The sequence below is a fragment of the Lepidochelys kempii genome, chromosome 1 (genome assembly GCF_965140285.1).
Source record: "Lepidochelys kempii isolate rLepKem1 chromosome 1, rLepKem1.hap1, whole genome shotgun sequence".
Classification (NCBI taxonomy): domain Eukaryota; kingdom Metazoa; phylum Chordata; order Testudines; family Cheloniidae; genus Lepidochelys; species Lepidochelys kempii.
The window spans coordinates 136,971,376-136,990,484 of NC_136380.1; the positions used below are offsets into that span (position 1 = coordinate 136,971,376).

Here is a 19,109-nt window from a genome sequence, read left to right on the forward strand (position 1 = left end):
CCTCCTCTTCCTCCCCTTTCCCTAGGGCCAGTGACCCATCCTGTCCTTACCCTTCCCTTCTCCACAGAGGCCAAAGCAATGGAGGCCCCTGCTGTTTCTGGAGGGAGGGCCTCTACCTGCCTCCCCCACCCAGGCCACCCCTGCCCTGCCCTTCCCTTCCCCCAGGCCGTGTAGACTGGTTCCCTTCTTCCGCTAGGGCCCAGGTGGTGGCTGCCCCCTGCTCAGCCCGTGGTGTGGACGGGCCCCGGGAGCGTTCCAAGGAGAGGGGCTGGGACTTGTCTGAGTCCCCCGGCTTCCGCCCCGCTTTGCAGCTCTGCCCTGTCGCCCTCCTCTCCCAGAACAGCTGGGCACGGGAGAGGCGAGCAAGCTCTGCACCATCTGCCGGCAGGCGCCGGGCGCCTCCCTGCCCCTGGCGCCGGGAAATGGAGCCCCTGCGATTCTGTAGCACACGGAGCCCGGCACACGGGGAGGCGGCGGGAGAGTTAGTCACTCTTTGGGGAGGGGACGGCTCTGAACTCGAGTCACGTTCTGTGCTTGCTGCTCCTCTCCCCCCCCCCAGCCGGAGAAAGATGCATGCGCACAAGCGGGGCTCGGAGCTGTCCAAGTGCTGAAATTTATAGGCAGGGTGAGCTCCCGTCTCTCTCATTCCGGCACAGGAGCGTAGCTTTTTCTGCAGCCCACACCAATCATTCCACAGCAATATTTACAACTCGCTGCCCCGGAGGGGGGAAAGGAGGGGGGGGGGGAAGAAAAAGAAAAGAAACGGCCCCACGACGACTCATAGATACTGATTTCCAAAGCAAAAGGGAAATCAAACAAACCCACAGCAGACAGCTCTCCAGCGCGCCAGCGATTTCCTTTTGCATGATGTTCTTAAGATAGCAGGGCAATTATTATTTTATTTTTTTCATCATTCCGTAAAAGCAGCCGCGGGAACCACCAGTTCTGATGCTTTGTCTGTTTTGTATTGGCTGCTGGGGATGAGCCTGGGTTTGACCTGACCATGATTCCGAGGACTGGCACTTCTTATTTTTTACCCCCAATTTGTAGACATCCAGATCTCCTCTTTTTGATTTTCAAGAAAATCAAATTATTGCTGGATTTGGGAATCTAGACAGCACAAGGTACTTGCCCCTGCTTCTCTCTGGAATCGTTTCTGGGATATTTTCCATAATCATCACACAAAACAGGAGGAATGAACGGGCAGCTAGTGAAAATTTTGATAGCCTTGTTTGCATTTTTCTTAGAGACAAACCATTTCAGGTAGGTGAAATAACTGTATGCTGATATTTACCAAAAGGTGTGGAAAACATAGCTATAAGCAACCACGTTACATTAACCTAGTTTATTTGCTACGTCTGAAAGTGCTTCATATTAATTTTATATAGGCAATACCTTTTACACTGGAAGAGCCCCGTTGCTTGGTAACACACAAAAAATCCCAAGTTTGTGCAATACATTTTCCACTTCTCTGATTTAAAGACACGTTTTAATAACATATTAATAACGTCTACATAGCTGAACAACATTTTCATCGTTTTTTCCTTTTGGAACGCAATTTATTCTCTCCACTCCCATTGGAAGTTATTTAGTAGGTTGCCTTGTTTTTTTCCTCCCAAGCTGTGGGAATGATACAACCAGTTTTGTCAGGGATGTGGTTATTTGTATCTAGAGAACCAGCCCTCTGAATCTGGGAAGACCTTGAACCAATCAATAATTCCTTTACACTCCTTACTTCAAGCAGCAGTATATAGGAATGTTCTTGAAATTTCAAAGAAGGGAGGAGATATTGCTTCAGTTATTGAGTTTTCCTTACCATTCCAAAAATACATTGGAAGGTTATTTGTCAAAGCAATGGTTCACCTGAGTTTTATTAATGTAGTGTGTGTTTGTATATACATACATATAAAAAGTGTGTGTGTGTACAGTGACAGAGTGAAATATTATTTATATTTGCAAGTTTGGGATGACCACATCACTCAGCATGGTGGTTCCAAGTGGAAACACAAGTGATTTGTGTTAGGTCATTCCAAATAAGTATACTGAATGGCTATCCACTTTTTATTATTGTATATTACATTTTACCAGCTAAGTGGGGAATAATTTCTATCTTTGTTAAAATATCAAAGCAGTACCATGTCATTGTCAGAAAAATGGAACTTGCAAAATATGGTGATAATATCACAAACATTGAAGACAACATAGTATTCTAACAATTAAATATTTTAGTGGGGGGAAATAGTATTTATTTCCTTTAGATTTCAGATCATCATGTTTGGCTGTTTACAGATAGGTACTCACACACTGATGATAAAAAATAGTAACAAGAAATACTGCTCAAAGTGAATGATGTCTTTTGGGCAAATATTTAAATACACCAATACTGTAGAAGACATTGTGATAGAATTACTTCTGATACCTCTCAGAGATTATATTAAAATATAAAACAGATAATTTAGGAACCAAAAGAATTAGTCATATTTTAAACTCACTGATTAAATAATGGTTATGACAGAATCCATGTCCCTGCAGTCCAAATTCGTTCAAGTGCTTAGGGAACAACCATCTGAGATTCCCTTCCTCTGAAATATCTAATATGCTGTATCTACAAAGCTACAAAGGCATGATGGTACTATTAACTTAATGTTAAAACCTCAAGACACAGACCTATTCAAAAAAGTCTGGATATAAATACAAATTGATGGTAAACATGGGGGAAAGGACTATTGTCATTGCTTGCTGTGGGTAGAAGATTAAAATCAGATGTGTTTGCTTCCCTTTTCCGGGAAAAAAAACATACAGCTGGTAAAAAACTGGGTCTTTAATTAACACCATTTAAAACCAACTTAGATGGAATCTGTAAAGACTATTGCTGCTCCTATGTTCCTGTTTTGTTTTGGATATTAACAAAGTCAACAATTTTCACTGTTTTGTGATGAGTTTTTCCAATCATTGTATGGAATTTTGAAGCCACCTTAGGACTAGCTTAAAGTGAAAACTGGTTTCAGTAGCATACATGTAACTCTGACAATAACATGAACTGGGAGATCAAAGTCCACATGAGAATGCTTTAAATAATCAGATAAGTTGAAGACATCTATTTAAAATCCTACAGTTTTAACAATTTTCTTTTTATAGTCTTATGTATTCTATAGAGCAAATTGTGATGCACAGATATATTTCTTTTACTTGAAACTTATTTTCACTTCTAAAATAAAGTTTTCTGATCCATTTTCTACCTATCTATTCATTAATACAATCGATGTTGATGAAGATTTTTTTAAAGAGTATTATAATTTCCTCCCTAAACATAAAGGCAATGAAAGCTGAATCGTCGCTAATGGTGGCTAATAATTTGTTTAGGGCGGCTTTCTGTAAAGAACATGATTCCAGATCTGGAAAATCCCCTTCACAGACCCTGTCTCCTTCAGATTTTTTGGACAAATTGATGGGAAGGACATCAGGGTATGATGCAAGAATCAGACCAAATTTTAAAGGTAAGTTTCTCTATGTCTATTGATCAACTAATTGGAAGTCTTCTTGACATATTATGGGTTTTGATAACTTTACATCTTTGGCCTGATTCTCCTTTCCACTATTCCACTTTTGCAGAATAATCATTCCATTGAAACCAATTATTTCATTGGCATAAAACTGGAGAAGCACAGTGGAGAATCAGGCCCTTGGTGCTTTAGATGGAGCCTTCTTTTGGAATTTAGCCATATATTAAATATTTGTAAAGGATCCAGGTTTTGGTTTTGCTAGAAGTCTCTTCTGTAAATCTCTCTAGTTGCTGATCTAAACAATAAACAGAAGAGTGTTCCAGGTTCCCTTACTAAATAAAATTGGATTTGCTGATTTCTGAAGTTTCTAGACATACAGGGCTAAATCCTGAACTCTCGAGCAAAGCCCAAGTTAAAGGGCTGCACTCACATAAAACTCTGAAGGAGATGAGGGAATTAGGGGCCAGGGTACCCACATAGTAGGCTTCTTCCAGCCATTACTGGCTATGAGGTAGGATAGTGGGCATAGCCCAATTCTCCTTTCCTATGCTGATTTAGGGTTACCTAGGTTTGTGCTTTTGCTTGGACACTCCCTGCCCTGCCCTATTCTCACACCATTTTCATTGCTGTGTGGAGAATTGCCATAAGCATCTTAGCATCAGCACATGTGAGGCTGCAGATGCTGAGGCTTCCACAACTGTGGCCACTAGTCAGTGGATAAGCAGTGTTTTCGCTGCTTTTGTCCTCTCAGCATTCATGCCAGTGAGTTCAGGATTTGGTCCCCAGACAATAACAGGGGAGATCAAGTTTTCTCTTAAGCGTTTAGAATGGCTCAAGAGCTCTACAGTTCTATCAAACTGCCTTTTTTTTTTACAAAGAAATCTAGGCTCAAAGTGCATTTATTTTTTGAAAAGTGACTATGTGAAAATGTATTCTCTTCCTCAATAGCTCTGCTCCCCTGTTTGTGTATTTCAGATGCATATCTGTTGGCTTTGGTGACTTTTTTTTTTACTTCTTTTTACTCCTATTAACCCTGCAATGAAAACTGTTGGTGTGAAAAAATATTGTTCAGCCAGTGGAGTTCAGCTAGTATGAGAGAGGGAGCTCACACATCAGTGACAGCAATGTTAATTAAATTTCAAATCAAGAACCATTTTCTGCCTTCAGTCCCTCCTGTGAAAACTGCTAAATTTGTAATGTGGAATCTTTTTTACTGTTTATGATGCATGAGCCAGAAAGAAGCTAGTGTGACTTCCAGATTCCAAGTAAAGCTGATGAAACTGCCAGACAAACTGTGGCCCCAGTTCAGGAAAGCACTTAGGCATTGACATCAATGGCATTTAAGCATGCGTTTAACATTTAGCATGTGCTTAAGTGCTTTCCTGTAGCAGGGACTGTGTTGTTATAGTAAAAACAACAACCCCAAACCATTTTCTGCTCTCACTCACACCCCATGCAGTCACATGGACTTCAGTGAAGTTTGACAGGGTGTAAAGGAAGGCCAAATTTGTCCTGAACTGAACAGATAAATAATTGTTAAGGACAGATTCTGCCTGGCCATTTCATGGGAGTGTAGTTGGGGAGAAGAGTGCAAGAAGCCATCCCATGCTACACCTTGTATACATAAGACCAGACACAATAGCAGTCTGTATACACAATGGTTCATAGGTTGCTTCTTCCCTTCTTCCTGGGGGACATGTAGCACCTCCAAGGTAGAAGGGTGGGAGCAGAGAGGCCTGTGACTCTCTCCTTCAATGCACTGGTAAGCAGAGCTGACTGGCTGCGTAGGAGATAATAAGCTACATCCAGTAAAAGTGGGGATGCTGTTCCATTTCAAAGTGCTTGATATGAGTTACTTCCAATGTTCCCCCAGGGAGGTAGTGGCTCCCCACTGGTTCCAAAGGAGGGCTGTGCCTGCAAGGCATAGTTAAGCCTTGGATGTCAATAAACACAGAACCCCTCCCCCAATGCTATTTTCACAAAGTCATTTTTCAGAGCAGAATTTCACTTTGTAGCATTTTTAAATCAGAAATTCACTTCGATATTTGCACAACTTCTCTTCTTCTGAATTTTTCTGTGAAGGATCTAACAGGTTACATCTCATTCTTTTCTATTGTCCCATCCTCTCTACAAAGCCATCATGTTTGGTGAACCAGAGTGAAGATGCTATGCATGGAGTTTTGAACTTCACGCCACCAGTGAAAACCCTGAATAACCATAAGCAGTGTTGTTGGCCTATTTACTATATATCCCAGGTTCCAGTTAGTTAGCTGAAAAACACAATTTTGGCCAATGTCCGGATCTCATTAAAATTTTCCAAAAAGTACAAGTAGAAAGCATTGTCTTTCTAGTTTTGCATAATTTCCCCTTAAAATAAATACATGAATAAATAAAAAGGCAGATGGCTTGTGGGGAGGATCATAGTGAATTTCTGTTATGAATCTGGATATTATAAAGGTGTTATTGTTCTGAGTTCAATATTATGATCATGTTACAAAATATATTTTAGTTTCTAAGATTTTACTGATCTATTTTACTTTGCTTTTGTGATCAGACCCATCCATACAATAGCAACATTCAAAGTAGCAGAAATGTATTAAAATATCAAATTATTACATTATTGATTACATTGTATATTTGAAAACAATATATTCATTAATTTAACCCACAAAGGTGTTCACAAGAAAAGTCTCTTAAAAATAGGTCTATTATTTGACTTTGCATATGGTTATGGAACAGGTAAATATTATTAACTGCATTTTACAAAAGAAACTGTGAACCAAAGTACTCTGGATATTGTTTATCATAGAATCATAGAATATCAGGGTTGGAAGGGACCTCAGGAGGTCATCTAGTCCAACCCCCTGCTCAAAGCAGGACCAATCCCCAATTTTTGCAAAACAGGCGATGGGACCATCCCCCCTTGCAGGGTCCCAGACTTTGGGCTCCAGCACAAGCCCAAACATCTACACCACAATTAAACAACCCTTTAGCTTGAGCACTATGAGCCCAAGTCAGTGGACACAGGCCAGCTGAGGGTGTTTAAATGCAGTGTAGACATACCCCTAGGTGGCCTGCACTTTATCTTGCATTTACCCGGTACTTAATTTGAAGGTCCTAATAGCTTAACAAAGGACAGTGAAATGAATGTTAATCCATATTTAAGTTTAAATATTTAAAGGCCCAATCCAGTTCTGATTTAAGTCAATGGGAATCCTTCCATTGTCTCAAGTCAGCATTGGATCAGGTGCTATCACTCAAGCTGATGTTTCTCTCTTTTAGCTACCTTGTCGGGAGAACCTTGTTTCTAAAAGATAATCATTGCAAGTTGTCCTGCACACACAGTTCGCTAACATAATATCAACATCCTGTCTTAAATTACAAAAACAAAGAAACTCTAAGTGGAGAGGGGCACATTCTCTTTAACTTCATTTTTTTTAGGAATAGCTGTAGTAATGGACGAGGGCATCTGTGCCATAATATGATAGCCAAGGATATGCTTTCTGGTAGATAAGAGCAAGAGATAATGAAGTAGTGTTGCAGTGTTCTGGCATGGATTACCACCTGTTTACCTCAGGCTGACTCAACATGATGTGTGGGGAGTAGATGGCCAGCCCTCTGTGGAGAAAGAGGTGGTTCGGGACTATTTAGAAAAGCTGGACGTGCACAAGTCCATGGGGCCGGGCGAGTTGCATCCGAGAGTGCTAAAGGAATTGGCGGCTGTGATTGCAGAGCCATTGGCCATTATCTTTGAAAACTCGTGGCGAACGGGGGAAGTCCCAGATGACTGGAAAAAGGCTAATGTAGTGCCAATCTTTAAAAAAGGGAAGAAGGAGGATCCTGGGAACTACAGGCCAGTCAGCCTCACCTCAGTCCCCGGAAAAATCATGGAGCAGGTCCTCAAAGAATCAATCCTGAAGCACTTACATGAGAGGAAAGTGATCAGGAACAGTCAGCATGGATTCACCAAGGGAAGGTCATGCCTGACTAATCTAATCGCCTTCTATGATGAGATTACTGGTTCTGTGGATGAAGGGAAAGCAGTGGATGTATTGTTTCTTGACTTTAGCAAAGCTTTTGACACGGTCTCCCACAGTATTCTTGTCAGCAAGTTAAAGAAGTATGGGCTGGATGAATGCACCATAAGGTGGGTAGAAAGTTGGCTAGATTGTCGGGCTCAAAGGGTAGTGATCAATGGCTCCATGTCTAGTTGGCAGCCGGTGTCAAGTGGAGTGCCCCAGGGGTCGGTCCTGGGACCGGTTTTGTTCAATATCTTCATAAATGATCTGGAGGATGGTGTGGATTGCACTCTCTGCAAATTTGTGGATGATACTAAACTAGGAGGAGTGGTAGATACACTGGAGGGCAGGGATAGGATACAGAGGGACCTAGACAAATTGGAGGATTGGGCCAAAAGAAATCTGATGAGGTTCAATAAGGATAAGTGCAGGATCCTGCACTTAGGAAGGAAGAACCCAATGCACAGCTACAGACTAGGGACCAAATGGCTAGGCAGCAGTTCTGCGGAAAAGGACCTAGGGGTGACAGTGGACAAGAAGCTGGATATGAGTCAGCAGTGTGCCCTTGTTGCCAAGAAGGCCAATGGCATTTTGGGATGTATAAGTAGGGGCATAGCGAGCAGATCGAGGGACGTGATCGTCCCCCTCTATTCGACATTGGTGAGGCCTCATCTGGAGTACTGTGTCCAGTTTTGGGCCCCACACTACAAGAAGGATGTGGATAAATTGGCAAGAGTCCAGCGAAGGGCAACAAAAATGATTAGGGGTCTGGAACACGTGACTTATGAGGAGAGGCTGAGGGAACTGGGATTGTTTAGTCTGCAGAAGAGAAGAATGAGGGGGGATTCGATAGCTGCTTTCAACTACCTGAGAGATGGTTCCAGAGAGGATGGTTCTAGACTATTCTCATTGGTAGAAGAGGACAGGACAAGGAGTAATGGTCTCAAGTTGCAGTGGGGGAGGTTTAGGTTGGATATTAGGAAAAACTTTTTCACTAGGAGGGTGGTGAAACACTGGAATGCATTACCTAGGGAGGTGGTAGAATCACCTTCCTTAGAAGTTTTTAAGGTCAGGCTTGACAAAGCCCTGGCTGGGATGATTTAATTGGGGATTGGTCCTGCTTTGAGCAGGGGGTTGGACTAGATGACCTCCTGAGGTCCCTTCCAACCCTGATATTCTATGTGCAAAAGCACATGCAATGGCATGATGGCCATGCATCTCAACAACTTAATCACAACATGGGTCATGGGGGTGACAGACAGCCTAAAATTAGAATCTCCTTGCATTTGTTGACCTTTAAAGTTATTTTAATTATTTTTTAATTTGTTACAACTCTATAGTCTAAAAACAAACTTAAAATGTAAACACACACTACAGCAAATCAAATGTGAAAAACCATTTTCCAGCTATACTAGTCTATCCTTCACACCAAATGCAGTCAGAATGAACTCATCTGACAGTCTTTCAGCAGAAGTTTGCAATGGATTCTCACTATCATTCAATCCTGCAGGCTGCTGAGCACTGCTGAAAGCAGCGTGAAGAGCCAACCAAAATGTCAGTATTGAGCTGGGTGAAATCCTAGCCCTGTCAAAGTCAATGACAAAACTCTCATTGTCTTCAATGGGGCAAGGATTTCATCTCCACTGTTTGCTCAGTACCTGTACACTGAGGTTTAACAAAGTAGGAAAAAATGAACACAGCCCTCACCAATGTGAGCAAATCTCTACATCCACACTGAAAAGACCACAGGTGAAGAGGGACAATGGGCATGAAAGGGAGTGGAGGTAAGATTCTCAGCTGGTGTAAATTGACCCAGCTCCATTCATTTCAGAGGAGCTATACTGATTTACACAAGTTCAGGATCTGGTTCAATGGGCATAGGTGCTTATATGCAATTCAGTGAATGCCCTAGATTTATTTTAGGATTTTCAATTACTCCTATTGCCAGCCAGGAGCAGCTCACTCCAGTGTGCTTAATAGTTGCAGCTAAAGGAAAATATGAGTAGGTGAAGCTGTGAGGAACTAACCACTGGCATACCTGCTCTGAATGGTTCTCATAAAACAGTTGATCGTATTCAGCCTGGCTGCGTTGACCTGAATTCAGAGGCAGGGATCCAGTGGCTTTTGCTGGGAGGGTGTGGGGGAGGACATGGATGACAAAGACAGCCCAACAAGTGGGAAATTCTGGACAAGAAGGGAAGGTGGTCTGGGTGACCAGAAGATGTATTAACACATCTTCTCAGTAGTCTATGCCATGGAATCCTGCCTGTAATCTGAAGCTGCTCCCTAAGTGGAAATTCTGAGGGAGGGTGGTGAGAGTAAGAATACAGGACTTCTTTGACATGCTGACCTCACAAGACAGTTCCCCTCTGGGGCACGGGAGAATTAGTTGGTGCAGTGGGAAGTAACATGCATCTCCCTGCACGAGCTTTGGTGAATCTATTTTTCTCACAGCCAGTGGCTCATGATAGCTGTTGAGCGTAATATTCTCACCAGCCCACAAGCACCATCTCCCTTCAGCTTTACTCCACTCTCTTTGGCTTAATTCCTTAAGGGATCATGAGGATTAACAAAGCACCAGGCTCTGTCAGTGACTCAGAGTCACTCTCTCACAACCCTCCTCAGCTTTCCTGAAAAATCCAGCCCTATGTGTTAATTCACCTTTCCATTTTGCTGGAATTTTATAGTAAGGATTTTATACAACATCCTCAAAATGGAATAGTATTTTAGTGTTGTTATTGCATGCCTTGGGACCAATCCTGCACGTGCCTCTGCAGGAGAGGGTGACGGTCTAGATCCAGTTATGCCAAGGGCCTCCCCATCTGGCTGACTAAGATAGTTATCTGCCTGCTTTGAGCTGTAGGGCATCATTAAGCAAGTGGAATGGGGGGGTCTCTGTGTGGCAGGCGGTGGGGAGGATTTGGCCCCATTGTCTCTGAGGGTACATTCTATTTTGGCATAGAAGAAGTTAACAGTGTTGGTTACAGTGATGTTGTTAAACTTCATGTTCATAGCTATAGTTACATCTAGCTGTTTTCCTTTAAGTCATGATTTGTTAAAAAATCTTTCCATTTTTGTGTGCACTTACATTTAGGGGTCCATCGGCAGTGCACTTTCCTTTTTCATCCGATAGTATAGTGCTGCTATTGCAATATATTGTGTGGTATCTTACCCCAAAGCTGTTGTTTCTGGGGCAAGAGTGCACGTGAAACTCACTCAAATCTTGTGAAGAGAGAGGAAGTTTGGGCATGTAATGTTGTGAAAGAGTAGCTGCTTGTTATAATTGTGCCATGTCATTTTTGTGCTTAGTCAGTGGGTTTAAATCGGATAATAAACATGGACTAAAAATTAGCCTCACAACTGTTACAGGAAATGGCTTATGCACTTTAGCTCCTTGGCACCAAGTGTCAGATTTTCCCTTATGTTTGAATCCATTGCTAACTTGTTTGTCCACTGCAGATACCTGAAATAAATTACATAAGCATTTAACAAGAGAAAGAGAAGCATTATGTGACAAGGGAAGGGGAATGAATGGAGCCACAGTTAACACGATACTGTCATTTCTTGATGTGCTAAGAGGAAGCAGTGTATGCAAATGACTCAACATGAACCAAAAAATTCCAATTTAAAATAAATACCTTTTTATAAACTCCTGTAAAATATAACAGATAAAAATTGAAAACCTCACCATGCAACGTTGGCTATGAAACTGGAGAGCTATGGCCAGACTTCAGTGGCTAGCAGCAATGTCCCTCCTAAGACCAGACAAAATGAGTTTTAAAAAACTGGGTATTTGTCATACCATTCAAGATCCACAAGGGACAAATCCAACAAATGGCAAAATCCTGTGGTGTCTTGACTGGGTGCGTCAAAGGAGCAAAAGGATGCAGTTTACCCTCCTGCTAGCGCATCCACATTGCAACTAGGCAGGTTCTCCTTTGAGAAGCAGGTGGCTGGCCCTGGCCAATGATCTGTCAGTCTGGGGACATGACCAAATAGTCATCCTCAGTACATATATGCTACCATTGCCTGTGAGCATTAGGGGGAACACCAGTATGAGGATAAATATCAGGAACAATATTCTGCCCTGAAATACTTCCAACTGAGTTGAGGAAGTTGTGTGCATATCTGAGTGAAGAATTTGGCTGCCTATAAGGACAAACTGTTCATAAACAATTGTTTTATCCTTTGTGTGAAACACAATAAAGGGAATGCTATCCAGCCTCAGTCTGTTGGCATGCACAGGTCATCTTCTGTTTTAATGGATACCATACCATAGCTATGCAGGAAACATCCTCTTTTCTATTTCTGTTTAAATTCTGCTATCGTCTGCACTGGTGGGGGCTTATGTTTCATGCCCATGACTCTTTAATTTAGGGTTCTCTTCCAATATACCAGTGAGGCCAATGGGAGTTCCATGGACTGAAAGTGATCACTGTCATTATGGTGTGTCGTCTTGATTCAGAATCAGTGATTTAATTAAGCAATATCAGTGCATTTGACTGTTGCTATGGAATATTGGTCTGCTGCTGCCACTTAAACTACAGAGGGAATTTACGAAAAACAAATGTCAAAGCAAAACCCAAGATCTTTGATATCAAAGAAGGAGACAGTGATTTTCTGATAAAATTCTATTTAAATTGCTTTATTTTGATCATATTAAATTGCTAAATATCCTGCATAGATTTAAATATTTCATGCAATGGAGATTGATGCACTGGAATTACTCACTCAGCTAACATCTTGATGTGTTCCGATTGCCTTAGAAAACACATGCAATTGACATATATATTTAATGTGTATGGATATATAATGTGTTTATGTATTTATATATACACTTAAGAACATAAGAACAGCCATACTGGGTCGGACCAATGGTTCATCTATCCCAGTATCTTGTTTTTCAATAGTGGCTGGTGCCAGATGCTTCAGAGGGAATGAACAGAACAGGACATTCTTCTTTGAGTGCTGGTCCCTGTGTGTATTCCACACCAGGCACCTGAGTCCAGTAATTCTTCAAAGCAGTGTTCATTGGCCCACACATGCCCAGTAGCTCTCCTTGTGCTCCCAACCAAGGAGATAAGAGGCAGTGTGGGTTGATGCCTCTCCTGTTCCTTCTTACCACTGCATGGCCTGAGTTGGAATTGTGTCCTCCTTCACTCTGTTGTGTAACTTGCAAAGAAAGAAAACATGTGTAACTAGTTATATACCTTGGCTTAGTAGTTGGTATTTAAAGTATTTCTTTTCCCCCAGTTGGAGAATCCCTCCCTGGCTCCAGGACTATGCACAGAGTCCTGGGATTCAAGCATTGCATCTTCTTCCCTTGCTCCTTCTCCATTAGTAACAAACATCAGTGGTGCCTGTACTGTGTGGGTGAGGTGCATGTCTCTGCAAAATGCAGTATCTGTTGCTCCTTCCCACCCAGAATTCAAGAAGCCCGGGAGCTTAACTTATGAAAGCACCTGATGGAGAAAGCTGAGGCCCCTCCCAATCTGTGCCAGGGAGACCCTTCCCCCTGTATATTTCCACAGTGAGTTACTCCACTATTGAATCTCTTTTCATAAAGTTGTGCTTATATTGTTCCAGAGGAGGCATTGGTTACAACTCCAAGGGCAATGCTTATCTGCTGTCTTGGATGAACATCCTCAGATGTGCCTTTTCTTCCATTCCCCTACTTCCACAAGTCCTGGGGAAGGTACATCGTGACACAGCCAACATCATTCTTCTAGCTCCCTACTGGCCCAGACAGTTCTGGTTCATGGAACTTCCAACAATGTCTTCCCACTCACCAGTCAGAATCTGCCCATTCCCAGATCTCCTAACATCCCAATCTGGGCTCATTCTAATTCATGGCCTGGTGTTTGGATGGAGTCAGAAATAGAATGCTCATGCTTGGCCCCCATTCAGAAGATCCTTAACCAAAGTAGAAAGGATTCTATTAGAACCTACTATCTGGCCAAATGGAGATGCTTTTTGACCTGGGCACAACTCCACCAATGTTCTACAGATACCCTAAGCATTCTGGTTGTCCTAGACTACCTTCTGTCCCTGAAAACGTCAGGTCTTTCCATTAGTTCGCTGTGAGTAAACCTAGTAGCGTTTAGTGCCTTCCTCCCTCTGGTGGGAGGATGTTTCATCTTTACTCACCCTGCTACAATATGATTTATGAAAGATCTCATCAGGACCTACCCACCAGTGCTTAAACCTACATCTCAATGGGACCTTAACCTTGTCTAGTCGACACTCACAGGTCTGCCTTTCAGAGCCCTGACAATGTGTGCCATGTCCCACCTGTGCATGAAGAATGTAGCATTCTTAGTGGCTGTCACTTTGTACAGGGAGATCATGGAGCTCAGAGCTACTATGGCTGATCCTCCGTATACAGTGCTTCACAAGAAAGGTTTTCTGTCTGACTTCACCTCAAGTTTCTCCCTGAGATTGTTTCTGAGTTCTGTATCAAACAATACACTTATATTTATTTTCGTCTGAAACCCCACTCTTCCTCTGAAGACAAGAGACTTCACTCCTTTGATGTTCGGCATGCCCTGGCATTCCACCTGCAAAGAACCAAACCCATTAGGAAATCACCAAGACTTTTTAATCACCATAGCAGCGAGACGGTGTGGGCAAGCCATATCCTCCCAGAGGATTTCTAAGTGGGTTTCGGGATGCATTTTACAGTGCTACAAGATAGCAAAACTTCCTCTCCCTGGAGCTGTCACAGCTCATTCTATGCAAGCACAAGCTGCCTCCATGGCATCCCTATCAAACGTTCTGCTGCAGGACATCTGCAGAGTGGCCACCTGGAGTTCTGTGCACAAGTTTGTGACACACTATACCCTAGTTCATGCCTTGGCAGCAGTGGGATCAGCAGTATTGCAAGAATTTTTGCTACCAATTTCCTCGCATCCACCTCCAGTCTGAACACTCCTTGCCAATCACCCATGTGAGAAATACACATAGGGACCAGCTCTTGAAAAAGAAATGGAGGTTACTTATGGTAACTGGAGGTTCTTCAAGATGCGTTGTCCCTATCTGTATTCCACTACCCACCCTCCATCCCCTCTGCTTCAGATCCTGTTGGATTTGCGGTAAAAGGGAACTGGAGAGGCATCAACCTGCACTGCCTCTTATACTCTTGGCTGGGAGCATGAGGAAAACTCCTGTGTATGTGTGGGCCAATGGACACTGCTTTGAAGAATTTATGAACTTGGGTACTTGATGAGCATGTATACCCCACTGTGGAGTACAGATAGGGACTACACATCTCAAAGAACCTCCAGTTACAGTAAGTAACCTCCACAGTTATCGATGATCCATCCCCTGTCATCCAGTCCTATCTTCTGGCAGTCGAGGTTTAGGGACACCCAGAGACCATGGGGTTGCATCCCTGACCATCATGGCTAATGTCCATTGATGACTCCAAGATCTTTCTTGAGTGGTAATAGATAATTTAGACCCTATCATTTTATAAGCATAGTTGGGATTACATTTTCCAATACGCATTACTTTTTATTTATCAAAATTGAGTTTCATCTGCCATTTTCTTGCCCACTCACCCAGTTTTGTGAGTTCCCTTTGTTAACTCTTCGCAATCAGCTTTGGACTTAACTATCTTGACAATTTTGTATCATCTGCAAACTTTTGCCACCTCATTGTGTATGCCTTTTCCCAAATCATTTATGAATATGTTGAACAGCATTGATCCCAGTACAGATTCTTGGGGGACCCTGCTATTTTCTTCTCTCTTATCTGAAAACAGACCATTTATTTCTACCCTTTGTTTCCTATCTTTTAACCAGTTACTGATTCATGAGAGACCTTCCCTCTTATCCCATGACTGCTTACTTTTCTTGGAAGATTTGTTGAGAGATCTTGTCAAAGACTTTCTGAAAGTTCAAGTACACTATACCCATTGGATCACCCTTGTTCTCATGTTTGTTGATGCCCTCAAAGAATTCTAGTAGATTGGTGAGGCATGATTTCCCTATAAAAAAGGCATGTTGACTCTTTGCCAATGTATTGTGTTCATCTATATGTCTGATAATTCTGTTCTTTACTATAGTTTCAACCAATTTGCCTGGTACTGAAGTTAGGCTTGCTGGCCTGTAATAGCCAGGATCCTTTTTTAAAAATCAGCGTCACATTAGCTATTCATCAGTCATCTTGTACAGAGGCTGATTTAAGCAATAGGCTACATACCACAGTTAATAGTTCTGTAATTTCATGTTTGAGTTCCTTCAGACCACTTGGGTGAATACCATCTGGTCCTGGTGACTTATTACTATTTAATTTATCAGTTTGTTCGAAAAACTCCTCTACTGACACCTCAAACTGGGATAGTTCCTGAGATGGGTCACCGAAAAAGAAAGGCTCAGGTGTGGGAAACTCCCTCACATCCTCTTCAGTGAAGTCTGATGCAAATAATTCATTTAGTTCTCCACAACGGTCTTATTTTCCTTGAGTAGTCCTTTAGCATCTCGACCATTCAGTTGCCCCACTGAGAGTTCGGCAGGTTTCCTGCTTCTGATATACTTTAAAAAGTTGCTGTTAGTTTGTCTTTTGCTAGTTACTCTTCAAATTCTTTTTTAACCTTTCTATTTACACTTTTACACTGGATTTGCCAAAGTTTATGTTCCTTTCCGTTTTCCTCAGTAAGATTTGAATTCCAGTTTTTAAAAGATGTCTTTTTGTCTTTAACTGCCTCTTTTACTCTGTTATTTAGTCATGGTGGCATTTTTGGGTCCTCTTACTGATTTTTTTTTAATTTGGGAAATACATATGGTATGAGCTTCTATTATTGTTTTTAAAAATTTTTCCATGCAGTTTTCAGGCATTTCACTCTTGTGACTGTTCCTTTTAATTTCCATTTAACTAGCCGTCTCATTTTTGTGTAGTTCCCCTTTTCAAAGTTAAATCCTATTGTGTGGGTTTCTTTGGTATTTTCCTCCTGACAGAGGTGTTAAATTTAATTACATTATGGTTGCTATTGCCAAGTGGTTCAGCGATATTCTCCTTTTGGACCAGATCCTGTGCTCCACTTAGAAATAAATCAAGAATTTCCTCTCCCCTTGTTGGTTCCAGGACTAGCTGCTCCAAGAAGGAGTCATTTATGGTGTCTAGAAACTATCTCTGCATCCCATCCTGAGGCGACATGTACCCAGTCAATATGGGGATAGTTGAATCCCCATCACCAGGATCTGCTGCTGCTCCCCGGCTAGAAGCATGGGCTGCCACACCCAGTCTAAGTTAAGGAGCTTTACTCTTTTATAACAAAGGTTGACAAACAAGCAGAAGGCAGTCTTATGTCAATACCTTGTCCCTGGCTTCAAGGCCACCCCTCCCTGGGGTCTCTGGCTCTCCAACTTCTGGCAACTTCCTTGACTCTTCTTGAAGCCACAGCTGCCTTCTTGTATTTGTATACAAGCACTTATAACATTTGTCAGTATTTAGTTGTCCACCTTCATGTGATGTAACTGAATGGGACTCTCTCATTTGACTTTGGTTCCTACCTGTGTTTTATCAATGTTTGTCCTCTCCTTTTTACTAGGATATAGAGTATCCCCTTTAATAAATCATTCTCTAAGGGATGTGTCTGTCTGAATTGTGTGCTCCTCCACATCTGTCAGCTTTCTCCTAGCCCTTAGTTTAAAAATTCCTCTACAACCTTTTTAATTTTACATGCCAGCAAGCTGGTTCTGTTTTGGCTTAGGTGGAGCCCATCCTTCCTGTATAGACTCCCCCTTTCCCAAAAGTTTCCCGAGTTCCTAATAAACCTAAATCCCTGCTCTGAACACCATCATCTCATCCATGCATTGAGACCCTCCAGTTCTGCCTGTCTACCTAGCCTTCCACGTGGAACTGAAACCATTTTAGAGAATGCTACCATGGAGGTCCTGGACTTCAATCTCTTATCTAGCAATCCAAATTTGGCTTCCAGGACCTCTTTCCTACCTTTCCCTATGCTACTGGTACCTATATGTACCATGATGACTGGATCTTCCCCAGCATGGCACATACATCTGTCTAGATATCTCAAGAATTCTATCACCTTTGCACCCGGCAGGCAATTCACCATGCAGTTCTCTCTGTTATCACAAACCAAACCATTTATATTTCTAATAATTGAATCACTGATTACTATTCCCTGTCTCTTCCTAACAACAGGGATCCCCTCCCTGCGAGAGGTATCCTTAGGACACCATGACATCATATGGAAGGAAGGTTCCAACTATGCGATTGTTTCCCTCCACTCCAGTTGGATGTTCTCCTTCCCTGAGAGTTTCATCCTCCTCAACAGCACAGAGGCCATCAGATTGGGGATTGGACCATTCTACTGCGTCCTGGAAAGTCTCATTTATGTACCTCTCTGTCTCCCTTAGCTCCTTCAGTTCAGCCACTCTGGTCTCAAGAGCCTTTATTCGGTCTCTGAGGGCCATGAGCTGCTTGCACACACATGCCACCTGCCCACAAGGCAGGTAATCTTACATACTGCATTCAGTGCAATAAACTGGATAGCCCCCATCCTGCTGCTGGACTTCTGCCTGCAATATTTTTGCATTATTATCTTGTAGGGTTGTTAGGTTGTTCTCTATCTGTGTGTGTGTGTGTGTGTGTGTGTGTGTGTTTTGGGCGGGGTGGGGGGGATGATTGGCTTAAGTTTATAGAATGTTTTTATTAAGTGTATCTGGCTCTCATGCTCCACCTCTGAACTCTCTCACAAAACTTCCCTGTTTGCTGCTCCTCTTTGCTACCTCCTCTGGTCACTTAGTTAGTATTTTATACCCTTGTTCTCCCTGAGTTAGCCCTGCCCCCTTGTCAAGGGATCAAAAGGGGATTAAGGATCAAAGGATGGCAAGCTAGATCCTCTTTAGGGAGCTCTCATCCTTGCCTAGGAGGTTGCAAGGCTCAGCACACAGCCCCCCAAACAGAGCACATTATAAACTTCAATTAAGCAGGCACAGGGCAAGCAAACAAGCACACAACAACAAACTAACAGATGACAAACTCACCCCCAGGGTTATGTAATCTCCTCTTTTGCCTCCTTTTACTCCCTTGCAAAACTGCCCTGATTTGCTGCTCCTGTTCACATATAAATGCACACACGCTCATAAAAAACTGAAAGTGTGGAGGGGGTCCGTGGCTCACAGGGACTTCATATGGAAATTTAACTGCAATTTTCATTTCCAAATGACAATAGCTTATAAAATCACGCCAGAATGAGGTGTTTTTCTCGGAGAAAACCCCACAGCATATTTACCCTATGCTCAAATGCTAACTTCCTGTTTCAAAACAAAACTTTTTAAAGCTTTGATCAGATTGAATGGACAAGCTACAACCACATAGAAATAGCTGTGAAAGAGAATTTTGCAGCTTTCATGATACATACCCCCTTGGAACTACAGTTTTTCCACACTTTTAAAGTGTGTGTGCATATTTTGTATATTCAAAACAGAATGTTAATTCATTTTTTCTATAGATGAAAAGGTAAATATTTTTTCATAAATCACTGCAATTATAATTAATTTCGGTCAATTTCTGCCACTCTTACATTAATTAGCTCCTTATTCTGCATGAAGCTCTGTTG

General features: G+C 42.2%; 1 protein-coding gene across 3 annotated transcripts in view; it reads left to right on the top strand.

Annotated features, from left to right (window-relative positions):
• The first annotated feature begins 659 nt into the window (after positions 1 to 659).
• GLRA2 (glycine receptor alpha 2) overlaps positions 660 to 19,109 on the top strand; it is a 164,095-nt gene continuing 145,645 nt past the window's right edge. For 2 of the 3 annotated variants that reach the window (XM_073355350.2, XM_073355359.2), the window contains exons 1-2: positions 660 to 1,263; positions 3,364 to 3,497. In XM_073355350.2, the coding sequence (XP_073211451.1) occupies positions 1,196 to 1,263; positions 3,364 to 3,497 (202 nt within the window). In that variant the 5' untranslated portion in view covers positions 660 to 1,195. Of the gene's footprint in view, positions 1,264 to 3,363; positions 3,498 to 19,109 lie in introns of those variants that run through there. The other variant, XM_073355379.1, reaches the window with a different exon arrangement.